At 41.1% G+C, this 14,679-nt stretch overlaps 1 protein-coding gene across 2 annotated transcripts; it reads right to left on the bottom strand.

The window, feature by feature from the left end:
* Nucleotides 1-108: 108 nt before the first annotated feature.
* Nucleotides 109-13,570, bottom strand: tfcp2l1 (transcription factor CP2-like 1). Of its 2 annotated transcripts, none has more exons than XM_085384459.1 (15): nt 13,412-13,570; nt 12,645-12,835; nt 11,363-11,436; nt 9,473-9,578; nt 8,641-8,747; nt 8,389-8,541; nt 8,183-8,293; nt 6,190-6,293; nt 5,809-5,860; nt 5,582-5,675; nt 5,300-5,390; nt 4,777-4,859; nt 4,014-4,156; nt 2,122-2,173; nt 109-851 (listed from the first exon to the last, which is right to left on the bottom strand). In XM_085384459.1, exons 1-15 carry the CDS (start codon nt 13,468-13,470, stop codon nt 814-816), a joined length of 1,458 nt encoding a protein of 485 aa, XP_085240585.1. In that variant the 5' UTR covers nt 13,471-13,570; the 3' UTR covers nt 109-813. The 2 variants fall into 2 exon arrangements, with proteins under 2 accessions (XP_085240585.1, XP_085240586.1); XM_085384460.1 differs by having other exon boundaries at nt 111-851; nt 12,645-12,793.
* Between the last annotated feature and the right edge of the window lie 1,109 nt (nt 13,571-14,679).

Raw genomic sequence — 14,679 nt, 5'->3', positions numbered from 1 at the left:
CTGTTTATTTTTAAACTCTTCTTTAGTTTTTGTTTTAAATTCGATTTTATTTCCTTTCAGTCTTTTATTAGTTTTGTTACCTTTGTTACAGTGTGGGCATTTGTCAAGATTTAAGACATTTATGTATGACATATGACAGTGCCTTCACATACAAGTTTAACTTTAAGGACCTGTAAGTAAGGCCTGGTGATTTGGTTTTGCTTGTAATCACTGTTGACTCTACTTCCCCCCCAGTGCAGGTTTAATATCTTAAAAGCAGCCAAATAATTACTCTCAAACACAGCACAGTTATTCACAGCAAGTCAAAATCGAATCTTTAAAAGGAGCGTGTTCCACTTCACCCAGAAAATACAGAGCCTCAGAGCATCCCAACGCGGCACGACCCAGCAGGAGAACAAAGAGAGCCGAGGCAGCGGGAGATCACACTCATTAAAACAGCATCATACAGTTTTGTTTGTTCATCGTTTCATTTTGTCTGCATGATGATGTGTTCCATTTATTTTGCTTTATTATCATCAGAGTCATTCAGTTGCATTTACAGCATTGCATTTGACATATTAAAGAATGATACAGCGCTCGTTAACACTAATTGCAACATGAAGCAAGAATCAGTAACTAAACAAATATGTAAAAAATAACTAGAGAACATTAAAGCTCAAAATCAACAGTAAGCGAAGAGCTGACAAGCATTTTCACTTTAATAGAAATCTTATTAAACATCACATTATTATTAGTATTAATATTATTATCATTACAGTGTCTAGTAAAACGTATTTACAATCTGTACAACTCCACTGAGGCACGTCCCGGAGATCATTTTAACACAACGTGGTAACCATCAGTGTTTTCATCTGTTAACACACAAAGATTCAGTTAAAGATCATTCAAAATAAAAAAAAACATCCTGATGAAAGCTTGAAGCTTAATATCAATAAATTGTTTCTGCTCTTCAAAAGAACTGGTGTGCTCTGTGACTAAATAAAAACAATGCAAAAGCACTGAAAATAAAACAGCTGCAAACGCTGAAACTAAAGAATTTGATTTATTCATTTTGAATTTGATGGCAGCTTTAAGAAGCTGTTTCCCACTAAACTGCTTCATCTGTTCTTTGGAAGTAAGGAAACATGCTTGCTGCAGGAAACCAGCTGCTCAGCGGCCGCAGCGGCCTTTGGTTTCTGGACTTTGTCAGGCCAGTTTAGCGCCTGGACTCTTACTATGAAGCCATGCTTCAGGAATACAGCCACAGCCATGGTTTGGGATCATCTCACTGAAATAAACAAGACTTTCCCAGTAAAACAACATCTAGATGGCAGCAGATGACTCCAAAACATATAGATGCCATCCTGCAGGGATGTTCCTGTTCACTGTGTCTGAAGGCCTGAGCTCCACCAACATTCACTGTTTCAGCTTTTTCCTTGATATTATTTAGCAGATGAAGAAATCCTATGTTTGCGTGTTATATTGAGAAAGGTTCTGTTCATGCTGTTTACTCACAGATTACTGAACTCATTTTCAGCTCTGGGATTACAACTTTAATAATTACAACTTTTCAGCCTTTAGCTGCCCCTGAACCAACTTCTTTTTTTTCCTCTCCAAAATGATAAACAAAGACACGGAGCAACACAGGCAGCCATCCAGACGAAGTCCTCTACAGGGAAGGTCTTGTGTATTACACCGTGATTATGCCAAGACTTACACTGCATGAATTCCACAAAACGGTTCAGGGGATAAAGTGGTTTTCAGTCTTGTGTACGGAGATCTTTCCAGCTTCTCTCTGAATCTTTTGATGATGTTATGTAGAGCAAAAAAATCCCCAAACTGTTGGTAGCATTTCTACACTGTGGAATATTTTTCTTACATTGTTCAATGCAATGCATTGTTTTTTGGTTTTTCTTTTTGACCCTGCTCTGATTTATTTAAAATGTTTTTGTTGCATTAAATGTATAGTGACCACTGATTGTTTTGGTTGCGCTCTTCGTTTCAGCGTTTGATTTGCTGCATTTGTTGCAGAATGACATTAATTAAGTGCTTAAACTGTTTGGAAATGAGTGCTTTTCTTTCCCTTTTCCACAGCTTCTTAACGTTCCCTGAAACAGGGCTGTACGGATAAAGGTCAGTTACCTCGTATGGTGCTGATGATGAAACTGGTTTCTTCCCTGAGGTTCTGCACCATCTGAAACAAAGAACACCACACACTTTGGTCTTGAAACAGCTGAAACATGTATAAAGTAGAGATGGCACGATACCACTTTTTTATGTCCGATACCGATATCATAAATTTGGATATCTGCCGATACCGATATGAATCCGATAGTGTTTTTTAATCAACAAAACTGTTTTTTAAATATCTTGCTGCATTTTGTATAAGTTCATACTCAAGTTTAAAACAACAACTACACTAAAGCTATTCTGTTATACCTGTATGCAAAAAAAAATATTTCATAGTTCAGCAATACTGATCAATCTAATAAACTTAAACCTACACCATCCTCCCTATTCTGGTATTTTAAAGAGTACTTAGCATAAATATTAAGCAACCTAACTAATAGGGTTCCAACTCCCAGCAACAACAAAAATAAATAAATAAAAAATAGGGAACCACCCCTCACGCTCCACCTCATGATGCTTAATCGACGTAATCAACCTTAATTTGATGCAGTGTGAAAAAAAATGCACAGAAATCAATTCTTTTTCAAGAAATATTAAATAGATTCAACATCTTTCTTCAACAAAATTGCAGACTGCACAGATGGTACCTTCCCAAAGGAAAAAGTACTATAGCTTACTAGGGTATATTAGACTTAACAGTTACTATATGCAGTAATGGGCTTCTATACATTTTACATCAGATTAAAACTTTGGGTGTAAGATTCAGATAAATATTAAATAATTAAAAGCGAGACATTTTAAATGAGAATAAGAAAGAAAAGTATGTCTTTGTGCCCCCTTTTCCCTGTTAATGCCCTATCGGCCCCCCTGGCTAAACTTTGCTAGATCCGCCCCTGCACAGTTACCAGCCGTCAGCTACGTAGAAAAAGATCCTCGAGTAGAAAGTAATATTAAATAAATTCTAACAACAGCTGATCAAGCTTAAACGTGCTGCTGTTGTTCAGCCGCTGGTTTCCTCTTTCTGGTGCAAAGTGGGCCAAAAGCAAACAAGAGACACGGACTCGCGACAGAAAAGCCGATCAGCTGATCATTAAGCAGTTTCATGATTGAAGTAGCAGCCGGAGAGCGAGAGGCAGTCACTCGTTAAGCTTAACGCAGGAATGCTTTACATTCAGAGATGGACTTACACACTTGCTTTACTTCTCTCGGGGATAACTTTGTCGGAGATGAAATGCCGGGTTGCTAGCGAAGCTCCACATGCTATCCAGACCACCAACAGGTCCCGCATGCCACAGCCGCTCTATCACGTGATGCATACTGCTCCGACGTGCTAACGTTCTGAGGTGAGTTACGCGTGTCGCAAGTTTTGTGAGGTGCTTTCGTGATATTTAATGGATCGGATTACATTTTTTATTTTTCTCCGATATCCGATCCAGTAATTTAGGTCAGTATCGGACCGATACCAATACGTAATATCGGATCGGTCCATCTCTAGTATAAAGTGCACTTCATGGACTTGGAAGGAATCTGGAGCTCATGGTGGAACTTTTATTGATGATCACTAACGGAAAACTGAGACTTCCTGTTCTGTCTTTCATGGTTTTGGAAGGCAGATATATTTTTATGGGGCTAATAAAAAAAATTGTCATTAGACAATAGCATCCTGTTTTAAAACTGGATTAGAGCAAAGCAGGCGCTCTCTCTTCCTCTTCTCAATTATTTTTTACCTGCATCTAATCAAACTCAACTCAAAGATGACTGTGTTAGTGTTAGTAGAAGTTAATAGAAGTTAACTACAGATGGAAGTCAGGAAGCTTCCGATACCTGAACGTTACCCCTTGCCTACAGAATCTACATACTCATTTGCAGATATGCACTCATATTAATCAGTGCTGGACAGATACCTCATCTGAGACCAAGATGTGGATCCCGGTGGTTTTCTGTCTGTAGATTTGTGTGATCTGTTGTGGAGTGATGTTGTACAGTGTAGCGATCTTTTCAGACAGGTCCAGCAGTGTCAGCTCTTCCAGGTACAGAGCGTGGTAGACTGCAGAGGCAAGACAGACATAGAATGATCACATCAGGTCAGAAGTGTTACTCTGCCAGTTTCTGTGATGATTTCCTGATATTTTAGGAGTTTGTCTCTGCCCGGTTTCATCTGCAAACATTTATTTTTGGAGTAGTAGAACAGAGTGCATGACTCAATGTTCAAAATAACCCTTTTTTATCTTATACTGAGCCTCGGTGCAGATCCTCAGTTGATGGACTGTCTGAAACAAGCATCTTTAGCTCCTCCTCTGTTCCTTCCTTTTATTTTCTCCTGATTGGCTGTGCCTTAAAAACACAATATTTAAGAAAGAGTATGGCACATCCATGTGTATTATTAATTGGACTCAGTCTTTTTCATGAGTTTTATTTTGTTTGTATTTTAAGGACTGACTCTAACATCTGCTTCAGGTCTTCTTCAGGTCCTCTGACTTGTTTGGTCCAGCTGCGGCTGCCATCTGTCTTAGTTTTGAATATTTAATTTAGGGCTTAATAAACCTGCAGTTGTGTTTGGTGTGTAGGAATTGCTTGTTTAAAACCATTCAGTCACACTACAGACAGAGGACTGAAAAAAAAGGACAAAATATGAGCATTCAGAGCAAATTCTTGTTGCACACGTACTTTCTCCACAGCCTGGTTTGATGGAAGGTTGATTTCTGGCCTGCTGCTGACACACATAGATGGTAAGACGGGGCTGTACACACCTGAAAATGTGAGCAAAAAGCTTGAATTGAATGTATTTCAAGGACCTGCAGCACTAAAGCTTAAGACGCAGTCTGCTCAAGAGGCTGATATCATAAATTTACTGTAATGGAGAAACAATGGATCATATCAGTGTCCAAATCCATCTTTGTATATAATGTATGGTTGAGAGAAGAGACTAGACTAGACTTTAGGAAAATCCCAAAGGGCCAGAATTGTGTGGACTTCCATACTACCTGACTTGTGTTAAAAGTCAAAGGAGTCGCCCCCTTCTGGTTATTAGAATGAATGCAGGTTTGAGGAACTTCAGCTGGCCTCACATCCGGAAACAGAAGCCATGCCTATTTTGTATCTTCCATGATCCTGTGTCTGTAGATGCACCAACCAGTAAATCATGCAAATGGCTCTGGGTGTGGCTGGGCAGTGTAATTTAATGGCTCACCTTCCCTTCATCGTGTTAAAGAGGCGGATGCCGTCTGCTGGACCACAGATCTGGATCAGATCCTCCCTGGTCATCCTCAGGAGATCAGCACCTGCAACAACAGCAGAAATCTGGTTCTGCTTGCTGCCCTGATCTACAGCAGATCTGATCTGACGCTGCGATAGACGAACACATCGACACTAATCAGTTCTTCCTCAGTTTGTCTTTCCTGCACTGCATGCCTGCGCTTTCTGACAAAAGTTCCAAGACTAAAGTGTGTGGTGTGTTTTTCACACGCGGTACCTGAGAAGCTGGTGAAGAGCCTTGAGAAAGGCGAGAACCTGTGACGGTGCAGCCACTGCTGAGTGTCCTGCGGCGAGGACGACGGCAGAAGGTGCTACATGTCAAAAAGAAGAAGAGCCCTTGAAATGAGTATAGCTGCACAGCATCCACTGTCTCCAAATAATGGCCTAAAAGGAATAAGAGAGCAGCATTAACACTTTCACACTGCACCGGTCTCTGTTACTTACATCAGAGCAGCCGGGCATGAACAGCTCCCCCTGCTGGTTTGGAGAACAGTTGCTAGAGAAACGCACACATGAGGAGGAAAGAACACATTGGGATGATTGGTTGAGTATTTTCTTCTAACTGCCCTGAGACACATCTGTCTGCTCTTTATATGCTGTTAAAAATTCTCTGTTTTGCATCTGCTAATAGCTGCAGAAGTTCGTGCTTGTGAAAGTACTCTCATAGAGGGCAAAGCACAATCACATCAGAGAAACATTTTCAAATTTTCAACCCGTAATTGAAACAAAACACAGTTCCCCTGCAGACCTTGACTGAAAAGATGTGTTTTATGTCGGTGGAAACCACCAAACAAGTATTAAAGTGTGGTGTGAATGCTTACTCACCCCTCAGTGAAAGTGCAGGAGGTTGGTGAGCTGTGGTAAATTGGTGATGGCGTGCTGCTGGTGCTGTGGCTGGTTAGATTTAAGGCATCGGGCCACGGCGAGCACTGCACACAGAGAAGAAGAGAGAAAGAGAAGAAGATGTGCAATGAAGTGGAAAGCTTTTCACAAAGATTAAAGGGTTCAAAATCACATTCAAAGTGCAGCGAGTGATCACAGATGTGTGTAAACCTATGGTCTACATAGTAACAACTTTAGGTAGTTCATCTCCTTTAGCTCACTAGTTTTGTTTCAAGGTTCAAGGTTCTTTATTTGTCACATGCATAGTTATACAAGTATAACACACAGTGAAATGTAGCCTGACACGCTCCTCGACATGTGCAAAAATTGGGGGGGGGGGGGGGGGGGGGGGTGTAGAGGAAGAACATTTTTATTTTTATATATATATATATATATATATATATATATATATATATATATATATGTATAAACTGGGTATAGTATATACACTGGGTGAATGTGCAGTAGTAGCAGCAAGCAGGTGAATTCTGTACATTAATATGAATAGACATCTGACTATTTTACAGGATAGACAATATAAACATATTTAAAATTAAAGGAATTGAAATGTACATTGTGCCTTGGTTTAGAGTGTCTGGAAGAGAGTCCTGTCTCAGTCAATTATAGATGATGTGAGAGGGCGGGTGTGTGTGTTTAGGGCACGGATGGCTTGGGGATAGAAGCTCCTCTTGAGTCTCTCTGTCCTTGCCCGGAAGATGCGGAACCTTCTACCAGATTGCATTCCATTAATGTGAGATTTAGAGGCGGTAGAGGAGGCAGTGCCATTTACCAATATTTCAGTTATTTTAAATGACAGATGTAAAGACTCTACAATAACAGAGAGCTCTAACCTCACATGGCCTCAGCTGAACATCATGCAGACTTTGTACCAGACACGCGCCAGGATAAAGTCTGTTAATGTCTCATCGGGCTGACATTTGTGTCGTAATATACAGCTTCACAGGTTGTCTAGTACAGAGCTCTGAAGAAAACTTTATTCTGAAAAGATCCGGGTAACTTTAATCAACTTTAGCAAACTCCAGAGCTGAAAGACAAAGCTACAGCAAACCTGCAGTTCCTCTAATGTCCACTAGAGGGTCCAGCAGTGAGTCAGTTCCAATGGTCTCCCATATTAAAGGAATTTTAGCCTGACACAAAAACTGTTTTCGTCTCTATAGTTAATTTATCCCCTCATAACATCTGTATATGTTTGTAACAAAATAGGCTTTTAATTTGATATATACTTAAAGCTTGTATTATTATGGGCGTGGCCTCTTTGACTGACAGGAGGATAGTGGCTGTAGCTGCTAGCTGTCTGCTAGGCTTCACCGCAGATAGAGGCGCTGCTGGAGCCTTTGGAAGCATTTTTAATGCGATTATTTGACCAATAATGTGGCTGCTGTGCGGTTAACTGTACTAACAGACCATCCAAGAAGTCTGAACTCCTGATTAGGTGAAATTTTAGGATTTTATTTAACCAATTTAGCACTAGTTAGCAAGTATCTATGTCACACTTAGCAAACACTTTTCATTTTCTTCCTATAAAGACTTCCTGTGTTATAAATGGTTTGTAATGGTAAGTATTGCTACAGTGTCATGTGTGATATTTGTAATGAACATGACCAGTACAATGGTTCCTCAGGTTTTCTTTTCCTCCAGGTGAATAACAAACTAGCACTGACAAAGCCTCAGTCACTGACAGCAGCAAAGAAAGAAAATTTTAAAACAAACAATGCAACAAGCAAAGTGACATATTAACAAACTGTAACGTAATAGTGGTTTACATGGTTTGGTGAGCAAAGAAGCAAAACGAAAAGGAGGGGGGAAATATTCAGATCTGATCAAATTCCAGAAACATCCAAGTAACCCAAGAATTTACAGCTGGGTTCAATAAAGTCAAAGCAGAAGGCAAACAAAGGGTCCTCTCAGGCCTCACCTCTTTCAGCAGGGTAGCGTCATGGGATGGCTGATACTTTTCTCTATCTTGAGGGGTCTTTTTATTAATCTTTTCCCGATCTGTCTTCAGTTTGCGATCAGCTCCTTTAGGCTTAAAAAAACCAGGACGTGTGGTGTAAATCATGAGATTTGAGGATGTTAAAAATCAGAGATGAGCATGAGGTAAGAGTAAATAAAGTATTGTACCTTAAAGACTTTGACCTGGCAGCTGGATGAGTGGACATGCTCGACGTATTCTCCGTGTTCATTGGTGGTGTAAGTGTCCACCTGGATTCGGAAGGGCACCCCTTTCTCCCCGCCGTGCTTCCGGGGGGTGAACTCGGTGCTGATGCAGTTGACCTGAAAGGACAAGAGAATAGAGAAGAGCTGAAAAATAAATTCAGCTAAAGACCACAACCTCCCCCCTCCAAGGAACTGAGACTGGAATTGGATGTGTACCTGGATGAAAACAGAAGCATTCTTCAGGGGATCCCAGAGGAATTCGATGGTGTTGAGGTGCAGAGGGTCTGAACGAGGCTCCAGGATCCCCACTGACAGAGGGATATCTGCAAGTAATGAGCCAGCCACTTATTTTAGCTTTGATTTTAAAGCCCACGTAAAGACATTTGTGTTTTGGTTAACCTGTTAACATCTGAAGCTGAGGAGAGGTTTAATTTTAAAAGTTTAACCTTCTGAAGTCTAAGAACCTAAGATTCAATTCAGTTCATGTAGCGTTGAGTCACAGCAGCAGTCACCTCAAGGTGCTTTTTACCATAAGGTAGAGACCGCACAATAATACAGAGAAAATCCCAACAATCATAAGACCCCCTTTGAGAAAGCGCTTGGTGACAGTGGGAAGGGAAAATTCCCTTTTAACAGGAAGAAACCTCCTGGTAGACATCTGCCACGACCTTTTGGGAGACGCGTCAAACGGCTATTGGTCATTGATTACTGTCAATGCATTGGTCCAGCACAGCTCCATAATCATTCATACTTAAGTATGACACTACAGTTCACCACACGCCATTAATAATGGCATCACTTCTGCTGCACACTGTTGTACACGAGGAAACCCACAGCACTATCTTCATCTTTGGTGTTTAGCATATTTAATTTTGTTGTGAGCAAATATTTGTGAGTTTCCAAAATCACTTCTCTCACTGTACTTGGGTATTCATGCCATTACTGGACTTTCTGTGCAGTCAGACACACAAATAGTGACTTTGACCAAGAACCACCACAAATCTGTGAGTATCAGTGATCCATGAGTATGTTGGTATGGTGAGCTCACCTATGTCCAGGATTCGGTCTCCAGGTCTGTTCCACTTCCATCCCTCCAGCTGCTGGTGCTCCATGTACTGCAGTCGACGGTCATGGAAAACCACGCGCACAATGCTCTGTGAACAAGCAGGATCAGGCTTCAGACAGGAGTACGGCTGTGAGCTGAGCACAGGGCAGCTCGCACCAAGCTAAACAGCAGGAATGTTGGGCAAAGTGCGAAAAGGCTCCCCTGTTTTATTTATACACGCACTGAAACAGGGCGTGGAGGGAGTACTTGCAGCTCCTTTCTTACCAATTCTTAAGCAGTCAGAGTTAAAACTGTTGTCACAAAAGCCCAATGACCTGCTGTCAGTCAGGCTACATGTAATACCTGAGACATGCAGTAATGCTGGTGACTTTCCTTCTATGTGACAGAGCTCCCACAGTCTCTGCAAAACAAGATCCTCTCAGTGGACCGGTTTATGCTTCATCTCTGAGCATCCATCAGGTCAGGTCATCTGGGGCTAGGGTCTGGTTTTATTTTAGCGACATGCTAAATTGAGTTTCAGAAGCTACAAGATGGTGGCCAAATTTAATTTGGGCATTTCAAACCTCTGAAAATCCACAAAAATGCGATGGACATTAACTAAACTGAAACCCTCGCAACTGAAAGGCAATAACCCTGGAAATTTGTATGCTGTCACAATTCTGTGTTGGTGTTAACACATCAATACCTACGTTCAGCTCTATGTACCTTAACCTTAAAGGCATTAGACATTTATAGTTTAATTAACCCTAACCACAACATTTACATGCCAAATGTATGATACAAATTAGTGAAGTCAAGACTGACCTCTTCACTGACCTTTGACAGCATGGATGTGATTTAGTCAACAGGAAAAAAGGAGCAACTTTAACGCCTTCTGTCTTTCAACCCCACTTTTGAAGACCTACTTACAGAACCTTTTTCATCCAAATCCTAAAACCTTATGACATGTGGGAGCTCTGATCTCTTTTCAGTCACCTCCAACTGTTGCGTAAAACAGCTTTAGCTACCAGCTAATAGAACCGCATCATGCTTACGCTCATCTGTAAAAAACTGAGCTCGATCAGGTTGGAATTTTAGCCACCTTTTAAAATCTGCGTGGACGAGACAAATCCACAGATGAAATGAGCAGCCTGTAGAGACATGTATCATTGGGCTATTTATGGGGGAGGCTCGTGCATGACTGAGCAGCCGAGCTCAAACAGCTCTGGATGCTTCACGTCATGTGTTTGCACAGACGCCACCTGTCCCATTCCTGCGTCTCTAGGATGCTACAGCGAACATTACGATGTGTCCTGACGACAGAGACGCGTAAGAGGATGCACTCACACCAAAATGAAGTAACTCTTAGGTGAGTGTGTGACTAACTTCTTGTTAAATGAGGAAGTAGAAACTTTGACTGCCATCTGAAACTTGGAGAACCCGAGAGCTGCTAGTTTTGTTTTGTTTTTTTAAATTTGTTTTTCACAAGGCCGAGAGATTTTTCTCATTTCAACTTCAGGAAACAACATTTCAGAAAAATTACAAGCACAACGATCATGTGACTTAGATCCAGGTAAAGCAGACAGAAGCAGAAAAGCTTGGTGAGACATACCAAAGAGAGAAAGAGAGTGTGTGTGTGTGTGTGTGCTGGAAATGTGAGAGGAAGCTGAGCTGCACGTCTGTAGAGGGCTTATGTGAAGTTTAAAGAGGAGGAGCGGTGAGTTTGGGTGATAGTACCAAGCTCTTCAGGGTCGATACAGCACCCCCAAAGTGGAAGGGAAGGTCAAGGGACCGGCGACGAACCAGGGAAGTGAACAGACGAGAGGAGAAAGAGGGAGAGGTCACATGAAAGACAAATAAAACAGACAAACATACACAATACCTTACACCTACCTTCACATATTTGCTGCTTATATCTGTATACTCCACTAGTTTTCTGTTAAGCATACGGATTTCGTAGAACTGACCTACATTTTAAAACATTAAAGACATCCTGATTAAAAAATTTTAAAAAGGAAATCAATCAATCAGAAAAGAGGCGTAGATATCAAGGCCACACACTGGAAAACGTTTCCGTTTAGTCGTCCTGATCAGACATAATACATTATCACAACAACATGTCAATAACACAGCCAATGAGGGACGCTAAAACTAACTGTCAGTGCTTCTAAAACTAAGCTACAAACCCTGATGGCAATTAACTTTACTAATCAATACATGCCCTCTTTGAATGGCCACAAGCTGCGTGGAACAGCAAGCTCACTTTCATTGTGTTTTTACTGCAAACAAATTACTGTAGAGCAGATAAGCAGGGCAAACTCGTAGAAACACAGAGGAAGATAAAGCACAGATAATAAAAACGTCACTGACAAACACGACAGACGGAAACAATCAGAAGGTTCCAGAAGGCAGAAAACGAAGACGAGGACGAAGAGGAGGGGAGTGTGAAATGCAAAGAGCAAAAGACATGAGTGAGAGAGGGGTTGATGAGTGAGGTTAGATGATCCAAGTCAGACAAATTAACACTCACGTAGAAGCTCATCTTGCACAAATCAATCAATAAATCTGAATACTTGATTTTTTAAATAAATGAATTCTTCAAATATTAAACATGTCAAATCTTAATCATCAATAACAGAGACTGAGTGTGTGAGTGCAACTATGTAAACAGGATGTTCTGAGATCCAGGTCTAAAGACAGAAGCTATGGAAGCTAAAAAAGTCCAAAATTCATTTGCAGTCTACATTACTATGAACGAAAAAATGTGACCAATTCCCAGTAACTAATATTTAAATTTAAGGAATATTATCATAAGTTTGTCAAATGAGCCAAACTGGAACCAATCATGTTTGAGACGTGAGTCACTGGAAACCTCAATGACCATATTTTGAAGAGGGAAGTCCAATCCAGAAATAATTAAAGCGTATTACAAACAGAAGAACTAGCAAAGTGAAGATATTTAAACAATTATGACTTTTGGTTTTGCTTCCCTAGACTGGACAAACATCAGAAAACTTCAACCTGATTTCTGTTGCAGAACAAACCAAATTTTTCTCTTAGTGTATTTAAATGAATGGATTGAACTCTGAGCATCTCCCATGCTTCAGCTGGGACTGCGTGTGACAAAATGAGCTTCGGTCTGTACAGTCGTCACGGAGACTAACAGTGTAAGTACCTTGGTTGAGATAAGTGAGCGCTTCCTCCTGCTGCTTCACAGCCGGTGAAGTGGCTGCACACAGAATGTACTGGAACGGGGTTCTTTTGGCACCATTTTCAGCCATGAGCCGAGCTTCTTCGTTCTTTATGAAAGGCGCCAACGCCTCTCTGGAGGAGATCACGAGGAGATGGCCAGCTGTCACATCTGATCTTCAGTCATTTAAGCCCAAAGGTTTGTTGTCATGCAGCACGGTTCAGGTTAAATACATCATTAAAGAAAGAAAAAGGTGGGCTAAACTGGGTATTTTCTTTTTTGTCTATGTTTCTTTGTTTAAAAAATAAACTTAAGTACAAGATAAAATAACTTTTAATTTCAGATCTGGTGTCAGTTGATCAGATTTGTAAGTGCATGACTGTGTCGTGTGTTTTTGTTGCTGTACCGTTAGTGTTCCCTTCTGAATTTCTTAAATTGTACACTTTGAAAAACACCACACACACATCATGATATCCAAAACTAAAAATCAAACGGAAACTTTTACAAACTGACATGATAAAGTGGAACTAACCTGAAATGTGGATTTTGAGTGCAATTCTTTGAATGAACGAACGCCTGAAATGCATTTTTAAAACTCATTTCATGTCAATAACACATTAAATGTGCTCCTCAATCACTGTGAATCAGCACATTTACCAAAGCCACGCGAGCACCTGTGGAGCTGGTAAATTGCTGCACCTGTGTGTGAAATCCTGACATTTCTGGAGCTTGGCAACATGGCAGTGCTTTACCTAATGTAACTAGCAGAGTGCTGGTGGTAGGACTCAGGCTGGGGATGGCAGAACAGCATATTTTCCAGTGTGGCGGCGTTGTCTTGTATTCCAGGACCACAGAGAAGGCGTGGAGGCAGAGGGCGCGAGCGTTGTGCCTGCTGGCTTCCTCGGATTTCAGCTCAGAGAGGTTTGCAGCCCAGCCTCGCCACACACCCCTTATATGGCTCCAGTGATGTCATCAGGCCTGCTATTAGCATACCTTGGATGACCTTTGAGAGGCGGAGAGCACACCTCCCACTACCAATGTCCACCTCGGGTGATGCATTAATAGCAGCTTCAGTTGATCAGTTGTTGACACTGCCAACAAAACACTCACTGTGGGTGAGGATGTTTAGAGGGGACTTTCAGGAAACAAACACAGGAAAAGCCCTCAAATGAATGTCAGTAAGCATATTTATCATCTCTGATATTTCTAAAAGCCAACACAGCAGCTTAAATGACAATTAAATGATGATATTTAAATTTGAAAAAGGCACATTAATCTTTATTGCAGGTTTAGTTTCAGCAGGTTGAGTAGAAACCCCTGCAGCTCACCCCTCATAGCTCCTCAAGGGAGTGACAGATTAAGAGCAGGTCATCTCAAAGTCTGCCCGGGTTAATGTTTATCCAGAGCCGCTAAGCACACCTCAGCGCTCGGATGCAGGTCCAACCTGCGAGGGAAACAAAGACGACGCCATCCGAGCTTTGATCCAATCTCTGAACGTTACACACGATGAAGTAAGAGGGGGGAATTGTGAAATGTGGAGTGAAAGGCCAGAAAGAGCTGAGATCAGTTCTCGGTCTTTTTATTTCTACAGCAAACAGTTTTTTACATCGCTGCAAACTGATCACACATTGATGTTAACATAAAAAAACTAAACAAAAAACCTTCTGTACAGTTCATCATGACAGAACTAAATACAATAAGATCAAATAAAATATATAAATACAGGTGTAAATATTACATGAGTGCGTGAAGCCAAAGAAAGACTGCTGAACATGCATAGTGAACAGTCTGTAAGGAACGCCGTCGCGTCTGTTTTAGATCCAGCAACGAGACGACAGATGCGAGAAGATTGGTGGGTTTTCACCAGTTTGCAGGTTTGCTTTTCTGGTAAAAACTCAGCGAATTAAATGAGCGTGCTGAAGGACGATGAGAAAGAAAAAGTTAAATCCTTTTGAGTACCAGCAAATTCACTGTGTTGTTTCTGTACATTCATTTCCTTAAAGAAGCAGAGTTGGACCAT

Source organism: Rhamphochromis longiceps, linkage group LG16 (genome assembly GCF_057381845.1).
Source record: "Rhamphochromis longiceps isolate RC_006_pf linkage group LG16, R_longiceps_female_GT1.1, whole genome shotgun sequence".
Lineage (NCBI taxonomy): Eukaryota > Metazoa > Chordata > Actinopteri > Cichliformes > Cichlidae > Rhamphochromis > Rhamphochromis longiceps.
This window is presented reverse-complemented; position numbering and strand designations above follow the sequence as displayed.